This window comes from Sprattus sprattus, assembly GCF_963457725.1.
Source record: "Sprattus sprattus genome assembly, chromosome: 5".
In the NCBI taxonomy this organism is placed as follows: Eukaryota; Metazoa; Chordata; class Actinopteri; order Clupeiformes; family Clupeidae; genus Sprattus; species Sprattus sprattus.
In genome coordinates, this window is record NC_137924.1 from 36597257 (window position 1) to 36612780 (window position 15524).

At 41.2% G+C, this 15524-nt stretch overlaps 1 protein-coding gene across 1 annotated transcript in view; it reads right to left on the bottom strand.

The window, feature by feature from the left end:
- The window catches only part of col4a6 (collagen, type IV, alpha 6), an 89482-nt gene that overhangs the window by 9442 nt on the left and 64516 nt on the right, over positions 1-15524 (bottom strand). Inside the window, exons 16-32 of the mRNA XM_080839805.1 lie at positions 15039-15083; positions 13772-13825; positions 13617-13683; positions 13237-13347; positions 12989-13138; positions 10382-10477; positions 10103-10260; positions 9788-9970; positions 9435-9618; positions 7339-7410; positions 7127-7234; positions 6802-7020; positions 6469-6630; positions 3688-3858; positions 3406-3549; positions 2960-3082; positions 416-597 (exon numbers count right to left, since the gene is read on the bottom strand). Coding sequence (XP_080695931.1) covers positions 416-597; positions 2960-3082; positions 3406-3549; positions 3688-3858; positions 6469-6630; positions 6802-7020; positions 7127-7234; positions 7339-7410; positions 9435-9618; positions 9788-9970; positions 10103-10260; positions 10382-10477; positions 12989-13138; positions 13237-13347; positions 13617-13683; positions 13772-13825; positions 15039-15083 — 2229 coding nt within the window. The remainder of the gene's footprint in view (positions 1-415; positions 598-2959; positions 3083-3405; positions 3550-3687; positions 3859-6468; positions 6631-6801; positions 7021-7126; positions 7235-7338; positions 7411-9434; positions 9619-9787; positions 9971-10102; positions 10261-10381; positions 10478-12988; positions 13139-13236; positions 13348-13616; positions 13684-13771; positions 13826-15038; positions 15084-15524) is intronic.

Consider the following 15524-nt stretch of genomic DNA (forward strand, 5'->3'; position numbering starts at 1 on the left):
TCCACCAAATATTGATTTCTGAACTCTTCCTAAGTTAAAGCATTAGTATTGTGTAGTTTAAAAATTAATATGAGCTTGTTTTCTTTGCATTATTCGAGATCTGAAGACACTGCATCTTTTTTGCTATTTTGACCAATTGTCATTTTTCTGCAAATAAATGATCTAAATGACAATATTTTTATTTGAAATTTGGTAGGAATGTTGCCAGTAGGTTATAGAATAAAACAAAAATGTACATTTTACTTTAACACATACCAATAAATAGTAAAACCAGAGAAACTGATAATTTTGAAGTGGTCTCTTAATTTTTTCCGCGGCTGTATATATCAATCACAAACAAAAACCCATGTCTAAACATTTCTCTCAAAGTAGTTTAATGAGCCATCCGGAAAATACGCTTTAGCGCTGGGCTTACCCTGGGACCGGTTGTACCTGGGAAACCCATGATACCAGGAGAGCCTTTAGGTCCTGGATAACCGGAACCTCCAGAGCGACCAGGGAGACCAGGCACTCCAGGTTCCCCTTTAGCTTGATCAGCAAAACCAGGTAAACCAGGCAGTCCTTGACGACCAGGCTGCCCCGGGAAACCTTTATCACCTGTTGGTAGTTAACATTAGTTATAATTCTTTTTTTTTTTAAAAAAACATAAAAATATAACAGAAAAGAAAAGATTCCAAATCCAGCCATTGACGTCTTCTATGTGGATTTGATGAGAGAAATGAATAGTTAATTTTAATTTGTCATATGTTGACTTTGCCACAACATGTTGTTTGGATAGAGGAATCCACAAATCTGTCCTCAGATTCTGTTAAGGTATTTTTAAACAGCAGTCTTTCATTTAACTGTTGTTGTTGCTAAGTATTCGTAAGTATCTGTATGAAGGTTGTAGTGCACTTTTTATACTTAGGCTAGGTTGTTGGGTATGAGAACTTGCATGTGACAGTGAGAGGTTTTGGCCACTGCTAGAAATCCCCAACCAATCTTTTCCTGAAATGACCAGTCTAGACTCTAGAGCACCTAGTAGTGACTGCTGAGAAGAGGGCAGCTGACACCCAACTAAGCTTAAGAAGAACTGACAGAACATCCCTAGAGTCAGCGAGAGCAGGGTGGACCCATCTGTATAATTGTGGACTGTTTTGGTTGTTTGGCCCTGTGGCCCTGTCTCTCAAGCCTGTTGTCACAAGAAGGCGACCAGAGTTTGTGTCCCATTTGATTCCCCTACCTTGATCTGGGTTCGTCATCCCAGGGGGCTCCCCAACCCCTTATTGTGGAAGCAACATCTTCAACATCTTCTACCCTTACTCTAACCCAGGTTTCTATGGTGGTCACCCTTTCCCTCCCTGGATAGCTCGTGGCATGCCATGGCATACTGAGTAGGATGTTTAGATAATAAGGCAGGGCATCGTTCAGACACAGAGATATGCATGGGAAATCTTTTTGAGGTGTATCTTGAGGTGTATCTGTTGTTGTCCTTGGTATTGACATGTTTCCTAACCCAACGTGAGTGTGGAGAGGAGTGGGTCTGAGACATCAGGCACCACAATTGAACTTTCTGGATGGGGGGCCTTTATGAGTACAGTTTAATCAGTTAATCCACATGTAATCTTTTGGATTGAATGTCATTACTAATCTCTTTCATTGCTACAGGACAGTCTTTTAATATTTCACATCAAATGTTTTTTTCCAGACTGGTATTTACAATTTTTTATTTCACTTGTTTCTTCACAGGCAGTTATGTTTAAAAAATATAGCTGCAAGCAGTGATGGCGGTTTCCTCCTCCAAACATTGCGAACCAGGGAAAAATGTAATTTTGTGACAATTTGTCACTGTATAGAAAAATCCATGCTGCAGACTTGCCAATGGGATATTAAATTTCATATCCAACATTTACAATGCTTTTGCCTTGAAGTTTAGACTGAGTGGAGGTTGTGTGTGTGCGCTTACCCTGTATGTCTGTGAGAATGTATGTGTGTGACACCAAGCTGTGTGTCTGTGAGAATGTGTGTGCGTAAAATCAAGCCTGCGCGTGTGTGAAGACAGAGACTGAGTGTGTGAGACACGCGTGGAGGAGCAAAGTAGCAAAGTAGCAGAGAGAGAGACCTTCTACTGAAAATCACCCTAGAAATTAGCCAAGCATGCATGTTTCAAATATTCACCAAAAATCTACTTTTCATCTTACAGTCAACTTTTTTTCAGATTTGTGTACTAAACATTCTGAAGTGTCTTCACATGAACTTGTGATTAAATCAGAGTATAACTTTTTGACCTGTTGATGTGTAAAGCATTATTTCAGCGTTAACAATGTATCCCATTTGCTTTATATCAATCATTTTTGTTTGTTGTTGATTTCTCAAAGATTTGCCAAGATATGACTTCACTTCCTGTTTGACGCCTTTTCTGCTAAATTTGAGTGGCTGTACTGGACAAACCATATGGTAACTCTTTGTGAAATTTGTCACACTCATTAAGGATAGTCCCTTCTTTATTCATACAAAGTTTCATGTCTCTCATTATACCACTCCAGCGCCACCAACGGGTCAAAGTTGGACTTGTGTTAACACACGCAACTTTTGAACCGCATGACCGATTTTCAAAATGTAGGTACCATTGGATTCCCTGGATCAAGTCCAATTAAATACACCCTATGGCGTCAATTTCACTGAAATATTTGCTGACATATGACCTCACTTCCTGTTTGGCAGCTTTTCTGCTGAATTTGAGTGGCTGTACCGGACAAACGGTTGTGAGGATCAAAATTCTAAATCGTAACTTTTGTGAGGCTAGGTCTGAAGATCATCTCTGGTGATTTTGAAGAAGATTTGCTAAAAATTGTAGGAGGAGTAGGCCTACCGGAGGAAACCTAATAATAATACCTACGATAACAATAGGTTACCTCCTACCGGAGGAAACCTAAAAAGTGTGTATGTCTGTCTGTCTGTGTGTCTAAACTGTAATCACCTCTAGGCCCAGGGAATCCTGGGAGTCCATTGGCTCCAGGGTCACCCCGATCACCGCTCTCTAAACGTTCAGCTCTCATTGGTGGAGAGGGAAGTCCAGGATATCCAGGCTCGCCTCTGTCTCCTGAAATCAACATGTATGACCAAAAATATGTGACCAACATGATGTGTGCTTCAGAGAGCTCAGACTTGCATATACATTAATTGTCAGTTAAAGTCCCTCTTAAATTCAAAGATTCTTAAATGTCACATGTACAGAGCAATAGGTTACACTGCACAATGAAATCTTAATTTGCTGTTCTCACAATTTACTCATGATTTAACAAAAAAGTAAGCCCTCATTATCTTTAAGGAATACATCATTACTATCTATGAATTGAATTCCAATCTTCAGCAGTTTGATGTTGGTGCACCTTTACTGCACCCTAAACACTGTGTGCATTTTACCCTTTGATCCAGGACTTCCAGGTCCTCCGGGTAGCCCATCAGTTCCAGAGTAGCCAGGCAATCCTTTTTCACCAGAACGTCCTGGCGTACCCGGGGTACCGGGTCTTCCAGGGAAACCAATCAATCCAAGAGAGCCTTTTTCACCTTACAGAGACAACAAATCCTTATGCTTATTTTGAATGCCAGTCACATCAAAACTGGAGTTGCACTAAAGTGATAACAAGCTATGGAGTTTCAACCCTATTGTAAACTGTCAAAGCAATTTCAAAACTATATGCATACCCTTTCCTCCTGGTATTCCAGGGATGCCGTCACGTGTTCCTGGTCCAGGGGGTCCAGGAGGGCCTCTTGAACCAGGTGATCCATTACTACCTGGAAACCCTGGTGTACCTTTCTTGCCGCCAGGTCCTTGAGCTCCAGGAAGTCCAGGGTCACCTTTTTGTCCAGGGAACCCTGTGCACACCGACATATTGTTTTAGGTTGAAGTTTGAATTAACACTTATTTAGTGGTATAGTCCATGCCATACTGGCTGGTCTATTTCTCACCACACAGCAACGATATGTTTCTACCCACACAGGAACTATAGAAGATAACAACAACATAAGCAATACGTAGGAAGGTGGTTTGACGACAGAAATATTTGATATGTGAAATAATAAAAATTATATTACTATATGATCTGGGGTGGGTTTCCAAATAATGGCCCTCAACTAAATAATTAATGAAGATAGTTAATAGGCAATACATTCATGTAGTCCTTTGTACGAGTAGGTCCTCTACTAATCGTGTTCACTTGTGTTCAAGCTGTCAGTGGATGAAAAACCTCCTAGAGGTCTTCAACTCCTGACAGAAGACATTTTTGAGGATGAATTTGTCAAACTAGACAAACTAGAAATAACACTATTACACTCCAACTCTTTTTTGGAAACCCAACCCTGATTTCTTTTTTCTGGGATGTATTTAATAATGTAAACGATTCCTATGCTTTCATCAAGTTAATGATCCAAATACAGTTCCAATGCTTAATTCGTATGTCTGATGAACTGAATTTGCACTGAAACCATTCAACGGTCTAAAAAACACCCAAAAGCCCTGGGGTAAAAGAAGGAGCATCAGTGCATCAGTATTCCATGTGCCTAGAGTTAGAAGGATAGAATTGGCTCTAGTTAGCACTAGGTTGAATTCTATGTTCAATGCAACGTCTACTGCGTATGACACCAGTTGAAGGGTGGGTTGGCATACATTTAGAAACAGAAAGTCATTGTGCAAATTTCAAAGTGCAGTTGCTCAACCAGGCAGACTGATGCACCAGGCTGTATTGCATATGGGGATGCTCAATTGTAGCCTGTTTGAAGGGTCAGTCACTGGTCAAGTTAAGAGGGTATCACACAAGCACAAAGTTGTTAAAGCAGCTCTCACTGGTCAGGTTAGTATGGCTCCAACTCTAGCAATGTTATTCGTACTAACATTGATGTAAAATGCCCAACAGATCTGTTCACCTGTCAATCTGTTTATCTGTCACTCAGGTTACAATAGTAAATACAAGCATACAAAACAAACTCAGTAATGTGCTTATAGGCATCAGCATCTTCAACTTTAACATCAATACTGTGAGTACCAATGTTCACTCAGGGACCAGATGGCCGTATAGACATAGTGATGAACTAATCTGGATGAACTCTTAAAAGTTTTCTTTTACTCAACAGATGTAGCGAATCCCATACTCCAAAACCTTACATTACAATGTTTCAGAAGAGAGAGTAGAACACTGGTCATCTAGTCCCTTTGTGCAAATACTAATGCCCTTGTTTGGTCAATATGGATGTTAGAGCTTGCCACTGTAAGAGGTTATGGCTACATTTGTAGACTTCCAGAAGGATGATGAAGGTTGTACGGAAGGTTAGAAGAATTGCATTGGCTCTAGGACAGCTGGACAGATTTGGGGGATAGTTATGAGCTGGTGGAGAGAGACATCAAAGGGATGTTTTGTAACACTTTCTCACCTTGACAGCCTAGGAAGTGACCCAACACCAAGAACAGAGGAGAATGACACCATGAATGGAGGGATGGAAGGGTGAAGATGGTGATGGTGGAGGAGAATGAGGAGGAGGAATGAAAGAAAGGAGGTGAAAGAGTAGGGGAGGAGATGGATGAAAAGAAATTCATTTGGTGATGATCAGCAATAGCTAGCCACTCAAGGAGATTGGGCCAAAAGGCGCTTTTCCACTGCAAGAACAAGTTAAGTACCTACTCCAGGGTAGTTACTTTCTGAAACTGCTGGGTGGCGCTTGCAGTGATGGTTGATGCTTATTGGTTAAACGTGAAAATTCAAAACGAACTAAATTCAACTGTTGACTTGAAGTAATCTTAACATTATTTAGAAATCTCTGGTTGAATAGTCTTATGTTGGTGTTGCCACTGGAGAAATATATCTTTTTTTGACGTGTTCAGAATTGACATTGTGAACGAAGAGCAAAAGGCTATGTCACTGGTAGGCCTGGAGTTCCTGCGTCGTTATGGAAATAGTAAGGCTGAAAGGGCTGATTAACGGGCCTTTCCTGTAAACGTTCGCTCCACCTGGGAAGTGCCCCGAGGTCCTGCAGTGGAAAAGTGCCTAATGACAGTGGACAGTATGTGGACACCAACAAGCATGATTATCAGACCACTAATGGAGAGATATTCACAGTCCTTAAATAGGTCTTGCTGTTAATTGTATGAATAAATATGACTTAATTACAGTAACATTAAATATTTTGTTCTGTTCAAGACACCTACCATAAGTTCTGCACTACAAACCTTCACTACCTTTGTCAGAGTACATACCTTTTCACACAATTGTTGAAGATTAGCATGAGAATGCTAAGAGACATCACATTATGCATGTTCCATAGACAAACGGGTGTGTAGGGAGTAACACAAAGGGATGACAGAGGTGGGTTGACAAAGTCATTTACAACTGTAAACTGACTCCATGATTGATACGTAGGCAACTAGGAGGCTGATAAATGGATTCCTTTGTACTTATCAATACAGATGGATAAATAAACAAATAGTGCCCTCACCTGTGGCTCCAGGATATCCTTTGCCTCCTGAAGGTCCTGCTGCTCCACGTAACCCCTCCGCTGGGATCTCACCTGGTGGGCCAGCAAGGCCATCAGAGCCTGGGTAGCCATCCAAACCACGCTCCCCCTTTGGTCCTGGTATTCCGGGAACTCCATCCCCACCTGTGGCAGAAACACATGAATAAGCACTGTACCTCAACTACTGTCAAACTTTAAAGGTAAATTCAGCAGCAAATGACTAGTGGTTAGTGACATTTTGGAATAGAAAGAAATATTTGTGATATTGACTCGGATTTAAGATAGCACTTGGTAGTACTGTAGCAGTGAACCGACCTGGTGCTCCACTCAGTCCATTATTTCCAGGCGAACCCTTGTCCCCAGGTAATCCAGGAAGACCATTCTGGCCAGGACTTCCAGCAGAGGCTCCGTACACAACACCAGGCTCTCCTTTGGCTCCCGGCAGACCAGGAAGACCATTCTTCCCCTGTGCTCCTGGGTAGCCTACACCTGGGGCACCTGGGGTCCCTGGGTCTCCCCTAGGGCCAGCAAAGCCTGATAGACATGAATACATTTTGATGAGTGGTTATTTTCATTCACCAGTGGTGACATGCAACAGAGGTATAGAGATGTAGAGCGTAGAGAACAGATGTGGATATACCTTGGGGCCCTGTTCCACCTCCATAACCTGGGACACCTCGCTCACCCTTGGCCCCGTCAAAACCAGGTCGTCCACTGGGTCCTGGGGTGCCTGGCTTGCCTTTGGCTCCTTTGGACACAGACACACACTCAGTGGAAAGAGTTTGACATAAACATGAAACTACTCAATCCTTGAAATGAACGATATATATATAACAAAAAAGTAAAACAGACCTGGCACACCAGGTCGACCAGAATAACCAGGTGGTCCACTTTCTCCAGGGATTCTGCAGGGTATTGTCACTCCTACCATAATCCGTAAAACAATTAGCTTCCCAAAAACATTGTTCATGGCCCAAAACCTAAAAGATCAAAATGGTGTAAACTGACTCTAAACCTACTAGTTAATCTAAACTATTAAGGCTATTTTCATTAATTTGGCCTAAACTGGTTAAATCTTCTTACAAATAAATAAGCAATTTTTAAAAATCTTTCCATTTACTAAAATGTACTAATCCAAACTCTGTGCCTCAAAGAGGCTTATAACACATACTCTGTTCCTGCTGCATACGTTAGTACATTTTTTGGTAAATGTTTGGTGCATATAGTTGATTGTTTTACCTTGATGTGTAATGGCTCAGAAGAGTTAAGTACTTCTTAACCAGTAATGGAACTCATCAGTCACTTCATGAGTTTAGTCAGTATTTATCAGTGTGGTATTAGTTTTCCTAATGACTTACTTTGTGACACACTGAGACAAACAGTTAATTTAATTTAGTTATGTTTTCAATTATTTGAATTTAGTTTAAGGCAGATCTAATGCCCACACATCCCCACCCCTCCCTGTTGCAGCAGCCAGCATAGAAGGGCTGATCACATGCACAAGCTCTGCCTGGCCAAAAAGATGATGTGGCACCTTTTTTATGCAAATTCCATGCGGCACTAACAGAGCCAGGCCCACAGTGGAATGACCACTGACCCGTTGGATAAGACACCTCAAGAATGCCAAGATGGGGATTGAATCAAAGAGGGTGAAGGATGGTGCATTTCATGAGGTATCTGATCCAAGCAAAGCCTGTGGTTTTTCTGTTTCTCTATTGGCTGCAGCTCTGGGCTTCTCACCTCCCTCCTGGAAAGAGGCATCATTAAGCCCCGCCTGCCCACAGCTGTCACCTAGTCAGACAACATGCAAAGGAAGGTGAGAGAGATTGCAAGGCTAGCGGGTCATCTATCTGTCAACCATTCATTTAGTCAGCCACTCATACAATCATTTGTGAAAACTGTCCTTGGTGGACCCAGCAATCAACAGCAATTAGCTTTTGCATAAGCTTAAAGAAAGTAATGTTGAAAGTATGACTGTTGACAGTTGACTGTGATGTAGTCAGCAATTACAACTTCAGATAATGTCAGCTTGTTCATTAAATCAGGCACATTCAGTTATGGCAAAAGCAATTCAGTATGCCTAAGTAGCTAGGTCAAGGTTAGGCCCTCACAAAAAGGAGAGAGAGGAAACTAAAATCGTTCGAAATATTTACATGATATGCCTAATATCAAACAAGGATACATTTTACTTTTATAAACATGTTATAAATAAGGGCTCAGGCATCAATATAAAAGAACACACTTTAAATGCAAACACACAGACATGCACACATCAATAATATGTGCACACTGCCTTGAAGTGCCAACACCACCACCCTCTCTTTCAATGAGCTTAAATTGCTGATGTGTTTGTGGTGCAGCATGAGGAAGGAGCTGACTACAAAGAAGAATACAGATGAACCTCATAGAAAATACCCTAGAAAGAGCAGCATGAGGAGGTATTGATAAAGTATTTATAAATCTATCATCTAGATGTATCGAATTTGATTTGGTATATCAAAAAAAATTTGTAGACAATGCTATTTCATAATTAAGCTGTCAAACTCCTTTGCAGTCATGGCCTTCTCAGTTTGAAAAGCACAGCAGCAGTTTAGCAGTCATCACAACTTTTTTTTCATCTGCATTAATCAATTAATTGATGAATATTTGCTGCAATAGACAAGCAAGTGATGGTAGGCAAAAATATAGAGTGAAGGAGAAATGTGGCAAGCAAAGGTCTTAAAAGATTATCAAATGAGTACCCTACCCTTTTCATAGTACTGTTATCACTACAATGATGAAAGTTACGCTATTTAACGGCATTCAAATGAATGCATAGTAACCTCTGTGTTGACTTCAATATCAAAAGAAGAGGAGCTACACACATATACAAAAAAAGAAGTTTAAGAATAAAAACACAACTACACATTTTTTTTCACTTCCTAATTTCAGTTTTTTGTAGTACTTACCTGGAGGCCCTGGTAGGCCGGGTTGGCCAGGGTAACCATTGAGACCAGGCTCACCGGCCTCCCCTGGAGCACCAGCAGTTCCCTGGTAGCCAGTTCCGGGTTCTCCTTGCAAGCCAGGACGTCCTTTCCCCCCAGGAAATCCAGGAAAGCCCTTTTCTCCAACCACCCCATAGCCAGCATCACCCTTCAGGGAGAAGGTGGTTAGTAGTGATGCAAAGGGAGGAACTGAGCTTTTCAATAAAATGTTGAATGCCATGCTATAATGTTTCTCAGCTTCATAAGCTCTTGAGACCAGGTCAAGATGCATAGTTCAATATATTTAGCACATTTCAGCTGTTGGCTTGAGAACTCACAGGTGGTCCTGGTGCTCCAGGGTATCCTGGGCGTCCATCTCCTCCAGGTTTTCCCATCGCTCCTGGAGGTCCACCAGGCCCAGTATTCCCAAGTTCTCCTTTCCGTCCACTGACGCCATATGGGAAGAATGCGCTGCCCTTCTCTCCCTTCCGACCAAAGTAACCTCGCTCTCCCGGGCGTCCCTGGAACAAGAGGCCACACCCTCATTAAGATGTCACAAGCTTAGTAACTTCAAGCAGGTTTGTAACCATTACTAAGAAGTAATACAGTAAAGATAGATAGATAGATAGATAGGTAATAATGAATTCACTTACACTGGATCCAGGTCCACCCACACCGCCAGGTACTCCTGGATCTCCAGTCTCTCCTTTAGCACCATTCACACCAGGATAACCAGGAGAGCCAGAAGCCCCTTGAGGGCCTGATTGACCTGAGGATCCTCCACCCAGACACTGGCAATCTCCAATCTCCCCTGAGTAGGAGGACAAATCCACATGAAGACTGGCTACAACCAGACACATTTGCACGTGTACTGTGCAGATATTTTCAGAACTGGTTTTAAAGGCCTGTGTGGGTATGTCTACTTGACTAACCTTTGGAGCCTGCATATCCAGGACCCCCAGGTGAGCCCGTCTGACCAGGTAGGCCAGGTTGACCAGGTACCTGCCTTGGGTACTGAGTATAGGGTACTATAGGAGGAACAAATACAGTGCTTTAAATACAAAATCCCTGGTGAAAAAAGTCTAGTCTAATTACAGAAATGTGTGATGCGTCACTGTTTTTGAATTTCAGAAAGAATTTCGCTCCACCAATTTATTTTTTTGCCAATGAAAGATTAGTTCTTGGTGGTAAATTATTTTTCCATTTTATTAGTGACGGCCACATGCCAAAGCCATATGCTTTAGGAGTTAGAGTCATTGGTAACCCTTAATTTGAACGGTCAGTTCATGGAACATTATTAATCCCCACATAAATGCTTCATAATACATCCATCACTGTTTCATAAACCATCAATCAGCACTCATGCAGGTAGTTACTAAGTTATGATCTTTTTTTCAAAACAAAAGTCTCCCTTTCGCTATTGTATTTTACACACAACTGAACATATTATTTTTGTAAACATGAAAGGGCTAGGCCCTCCAAGTAATTAGCTATCTAGTCAGCTAGTGAGCAACACTGCCTTTTAATCCCATATTTCAAACAAAATGCTTTTAATATATTTACAAATTCTTCACTGCCTTAAGTGATATGCAAAGCAGCATTCATAAGTTTTTCATAAATGATTTCCAAAGGTTGGACAACATTCTAAACCACAGGATATCAGTACTGCTTCAGTGGAAGAAGTTCAAGTCAATTGTGTGCACATTGTGGTACAAAGTGAGCTAGGTCTACTTAAATGTACCCATGACTTATTAAATGTGTGCACAAAAAATCTTAAACACTCTAGGTTACACAATATTGTCCTGTCTTATCTGGCTAACATTTCATTGTGATCAATTATGTGACAGCGTTTAAGACTTAATTTTATGTTTCTGTTTTTTCTTTGCAATCTATGTAATTGTATTCCACAGCATTGTAAAGATTTACAGTACTTTTGTAAAGAGAAGATAATGCAAATGCCTTCTAACAACACAACGATCAAAAGTAGAACTACAGGCTTTTAATTTGAAATGTTGTAATGAAGGGAACTGTCCCTTGAGTGTAGCTTGATCTTGACTATGTTGCTCAACTATTTTACTTTGGCATAGAAATAGATGATTACAGAAGTTTGTGTTACAGAGAAAGGGGCAGGTCAAAATATTTTGACACAGACAATATTTGGAAAATAGTTGGAAAATATGATTGCAAAAGTGGGCGTTTATTTTGTAGAAAAAAATCCATATAATATAATATATTTAAGCAATATAGCACGAGTGGGAGTGGGGTAGGTAAGGGATAATCCCACGGGTGGTGTTCGGCCGTAGCCACCGAGGCCGCCAGGCCGAGTGGCGTAGGCAACAACACCCGTGGGATTATCCCTTACCTACCCCACTCACACCCCACTCCCACGAGTGCTATATTGCTTAAATATATTCTATTATATGGAACATTGTTTCTCCGCAACAAAAAATAGTTCCATTGTCAACGTCTTGGTTTGGAATTTTAAAAACTTTGAATTAACGGTTATCATCAATGCGAATGTTTCATCGCGGAGTGATTTATTTTTAGCTGTGAAAAGTCCCGTAACTGTAGGTATGTTGAAGAATAACCTATAGCATGGAACGTCTCTCGTCCAATCAGAAACAGCTAAATTACGTGCTAGAACCCAATTGTTTTATAATATAATATAACATATTGCATGAATGTTGATTTGTGCATTCTTGAATGTATTATGAAGCAGTTACTGACGGTTTTATGAATGTGCTATACACTCACCCTTCAACTTATCAATTCTCTCAGACTTTTAGAGAGAGACTTAAGACCTTCTCTAAAGCATACTTAACTGTTAGTCTAAACAGTCTAGCACATGAGTTTTTTGTTCAGCTGAAGAGAGGGGTTATTTCTTATATTGAATAATGCACACAGAATATTGCCTGTCAGGCAGGAATATTTCCCCCATGACCGGGCTACCTTCCAACGTCTGAGCCTTGGGGCCCACTGTCACCTTCTGGCAAGGTGCAAAGACCTGATCTTCACCCACAGGAAGTAACAACAGTAAGAATTGTCAGTTAAATCTCTAGCACCCGTTTGCACCCTGATATTCCCAATCCATGTACTCAACCCTATACAGACCACCCCCACATAACAAACCTCTAAAATGACACGCACACACACACACTTACAGCTTTGTTAAGCCAACTCTGAATAGCCAGTTGATTTTTAAAGCCAGTTCTAGAAAGCTTTGGAATAATTCGGATGGGTTTCCAACAGTGTTTACCTGTTTTATCTGATCTGTTACATTTTTAAATAATCAAAGAAAAACATGTGAATGAATTGTGGAACTGATTGCCACAGGGAGAGTGATCCGACACTACGAACAATAACAAACTTCACAAGAATGAATGTTGCCTGTATGTCAATAATGAAGATCATGAAGATTATGAAATTAACATTAATTCAAAACTGATACTGCAAAGTTGTTTTTCAAAACTACCCTAGATTATTTACAAAAAACACACATTAGCGGATATTGGAATGAGCCATCTGGGGACATAACTCACCAGATCTCCCCTGTGGTCCTGGTGGACCAGGGGCACCAGGAAAGCCAGGACCTCCAGGCTGACCCTCTGGCCCCTGCACTTGACGACCTGGGTTCCCTCTTTCTCCCTTGGCTCCAAGTAAGCCAGGAAACCCGTTACTGCCGGGGCCACCTGCAGGAGGGACGTTAAGACCAATGAATCTGTAAATGCAAGCTTCAGGAGGATGTCTCTGAGGTGTGTGCTGGTGTAGGGGTGGTAAGGTACAGTACCTGTTGCAAAAGAGCGTGAGCCTGGAGCACCTGGGGCTCCTGGGTAACCTGAAGGACCCTGATCTCCTGGTTCACCTGAGAGGCCGGGAGTGCCTGGATCTCCCATTGGACCTGGAGTGAGAAAACAGTCCCACAAATCACAAACCAGAACCCAAATAGTCTAAGATTACAGTGAAAGTTTGTGTGTCAGACTCCATCTTTCAATTGATATCATTCTAGCCTAAAGGTACCTGTCCCTTAAGTCTCCTTGAATGGCTGTAGGGGAATGTGACTTATGCATCCATGAAAAAAGGCAATTTAGATTATATGATGATCACAAGTATTTCTACCCTGCAATGCCTTTGAATTCTACATATAAGATAATTTGTTCAAAGTTGTACCTTTGCCTGAAACCCCATATGACCCATATGTGATAGGTCCAGGTAGACCCTGGTCTCCCCGTCCGCCCTGATGACAAAAAAAGGTGACTGGTCAATACAACATAGTGGACATGAGGAGTCCAACACTGTAATTAGAGTTTGTCCATGTATTGTACCTTAGGGCCAGCAAACCCTGGTTGGCCTGGATAACCGCTATTCCCAGGGAATCCCTGTGGGAGAGAAATTCAGCAATCATCAGAGAAAAAAAAAATATGACACAAGCAATTTTACATATAATTATTACTAAACATTTATTATGGACACCAATTAGTTCACATTTGAAACTTATTGGATTACATTCAGTCAGTGCTATGATTGGTCAGCCTTTCTGACCACTCCCACCAGTGTTTCCATGGGCTGTGCTTCCTCAAGTCAATTCTATTTATACTGTTTACAAAGACAATCATGTCTGTTCAACTGAACCGTCATATTAAATTGTCTTCTGACGCTAAGGTACAATTACTTTGCCTAAAGGAACTCAATAAGCTACTCCACATGTATGAGACATGTATGGTTCCTAAGCAGGCTTAGCCTCAATAGGAGCTAGCCCCATAAATGTACACTACATATTCAAAAACAATTAGCAGGCAGGGATGTCAGTCTCTTCAGAGGTTTCCTGATAGGCTTATACAATTTTCTGGTGTTTATACAGTACAGGAGAGTCCAAGAGACAGTCTTCCTCAGATACAAAGTATGTGAGTATGTGATTCAATACTGTTTGCGATTCAGACTGAGGGTAGTGAAGCAATGGATTTGCCAATTATGCTATTATGCCAAATATGGTCATGCACATCAACAGAAGACATACTAAAGCATAATGTTGTCAGGCACAATGAAGTATGTCCCCCTCTGGTGGAATGAGTGAGTCATGATACAGGATACAGGTTTTATGAATAGGCCTGAACATTGGCTCTGGTCAACCAGACACACATGCAACAGAGTGCATAAGAATAAGAGCACACTTCCTAAAGGCTTGGTATTAGTGTTCTTTTGGGTAGGTACCTCACTCAGGTTAGACTAAAACACACTTCCTAAAGGCTTGGTATTGGTGTTCTTTTGGGTAGGTTCCTCACTCTGGTTAAACAAAAACTCCTTAGAGCTGCTTTGAATCTATTTTGCAAATAAGGCAATATTTTCTTAAACTTATGAGACTCCATTAAACAAATATGTTGCTGCTTTCCAAACACATTCAATTTCACTGGAAAATCTTTTGTTGGCTTAAAAGCAGTCACTTTTCTGCTCAATATTGCACTTCCACTATTATGTTTATATTCACAGTTAAGTGGACAACCTGATGTTATCCTGATAGTACTGTGAAACATTAATATATTATTCAAAAAAATGCTTAAATTGGACTACTAAAAGTATTCCCAAATGACTCACCTGTCGTCCGGGAGGGCCAGAAGGTCCGTCCAGACCAGGAGCTCCCTGAAAATGAGGACAGAAAAGAAAGTGAGTTATTTGTCTTTGTTTATCAAATCATAAAAACTGTCAAAACTGTTAAACTGGCTTATTTTTGGACCCTACACTATCCTGTTGCTCCACCAAGAGTTCCACAAGAACAAGTATGCTGTGCCAGTATGGCATGTCTGTTTAATATGGGGGCCCCCATTTCATAGAGCAACGAGCACCGTGAACGGACTTCGCGCATCAGCAACCATGTAGCGAGAATTGGACGGAATACCTATATTTGCTCATCTCATCGGCACAAAGCAGGGTGCAATCGAGCATAAATGGGTTGAGTAATTAGTGGATGTGGTAATGAAGTCATTCTTTATCAGCCAATCACTGATTGGACCATACATTCACTTGGAGCTCAGTATTTGGACTGCAAAAGAGCAAACAGATTGCTGGTCGCCAAGGGAGCGG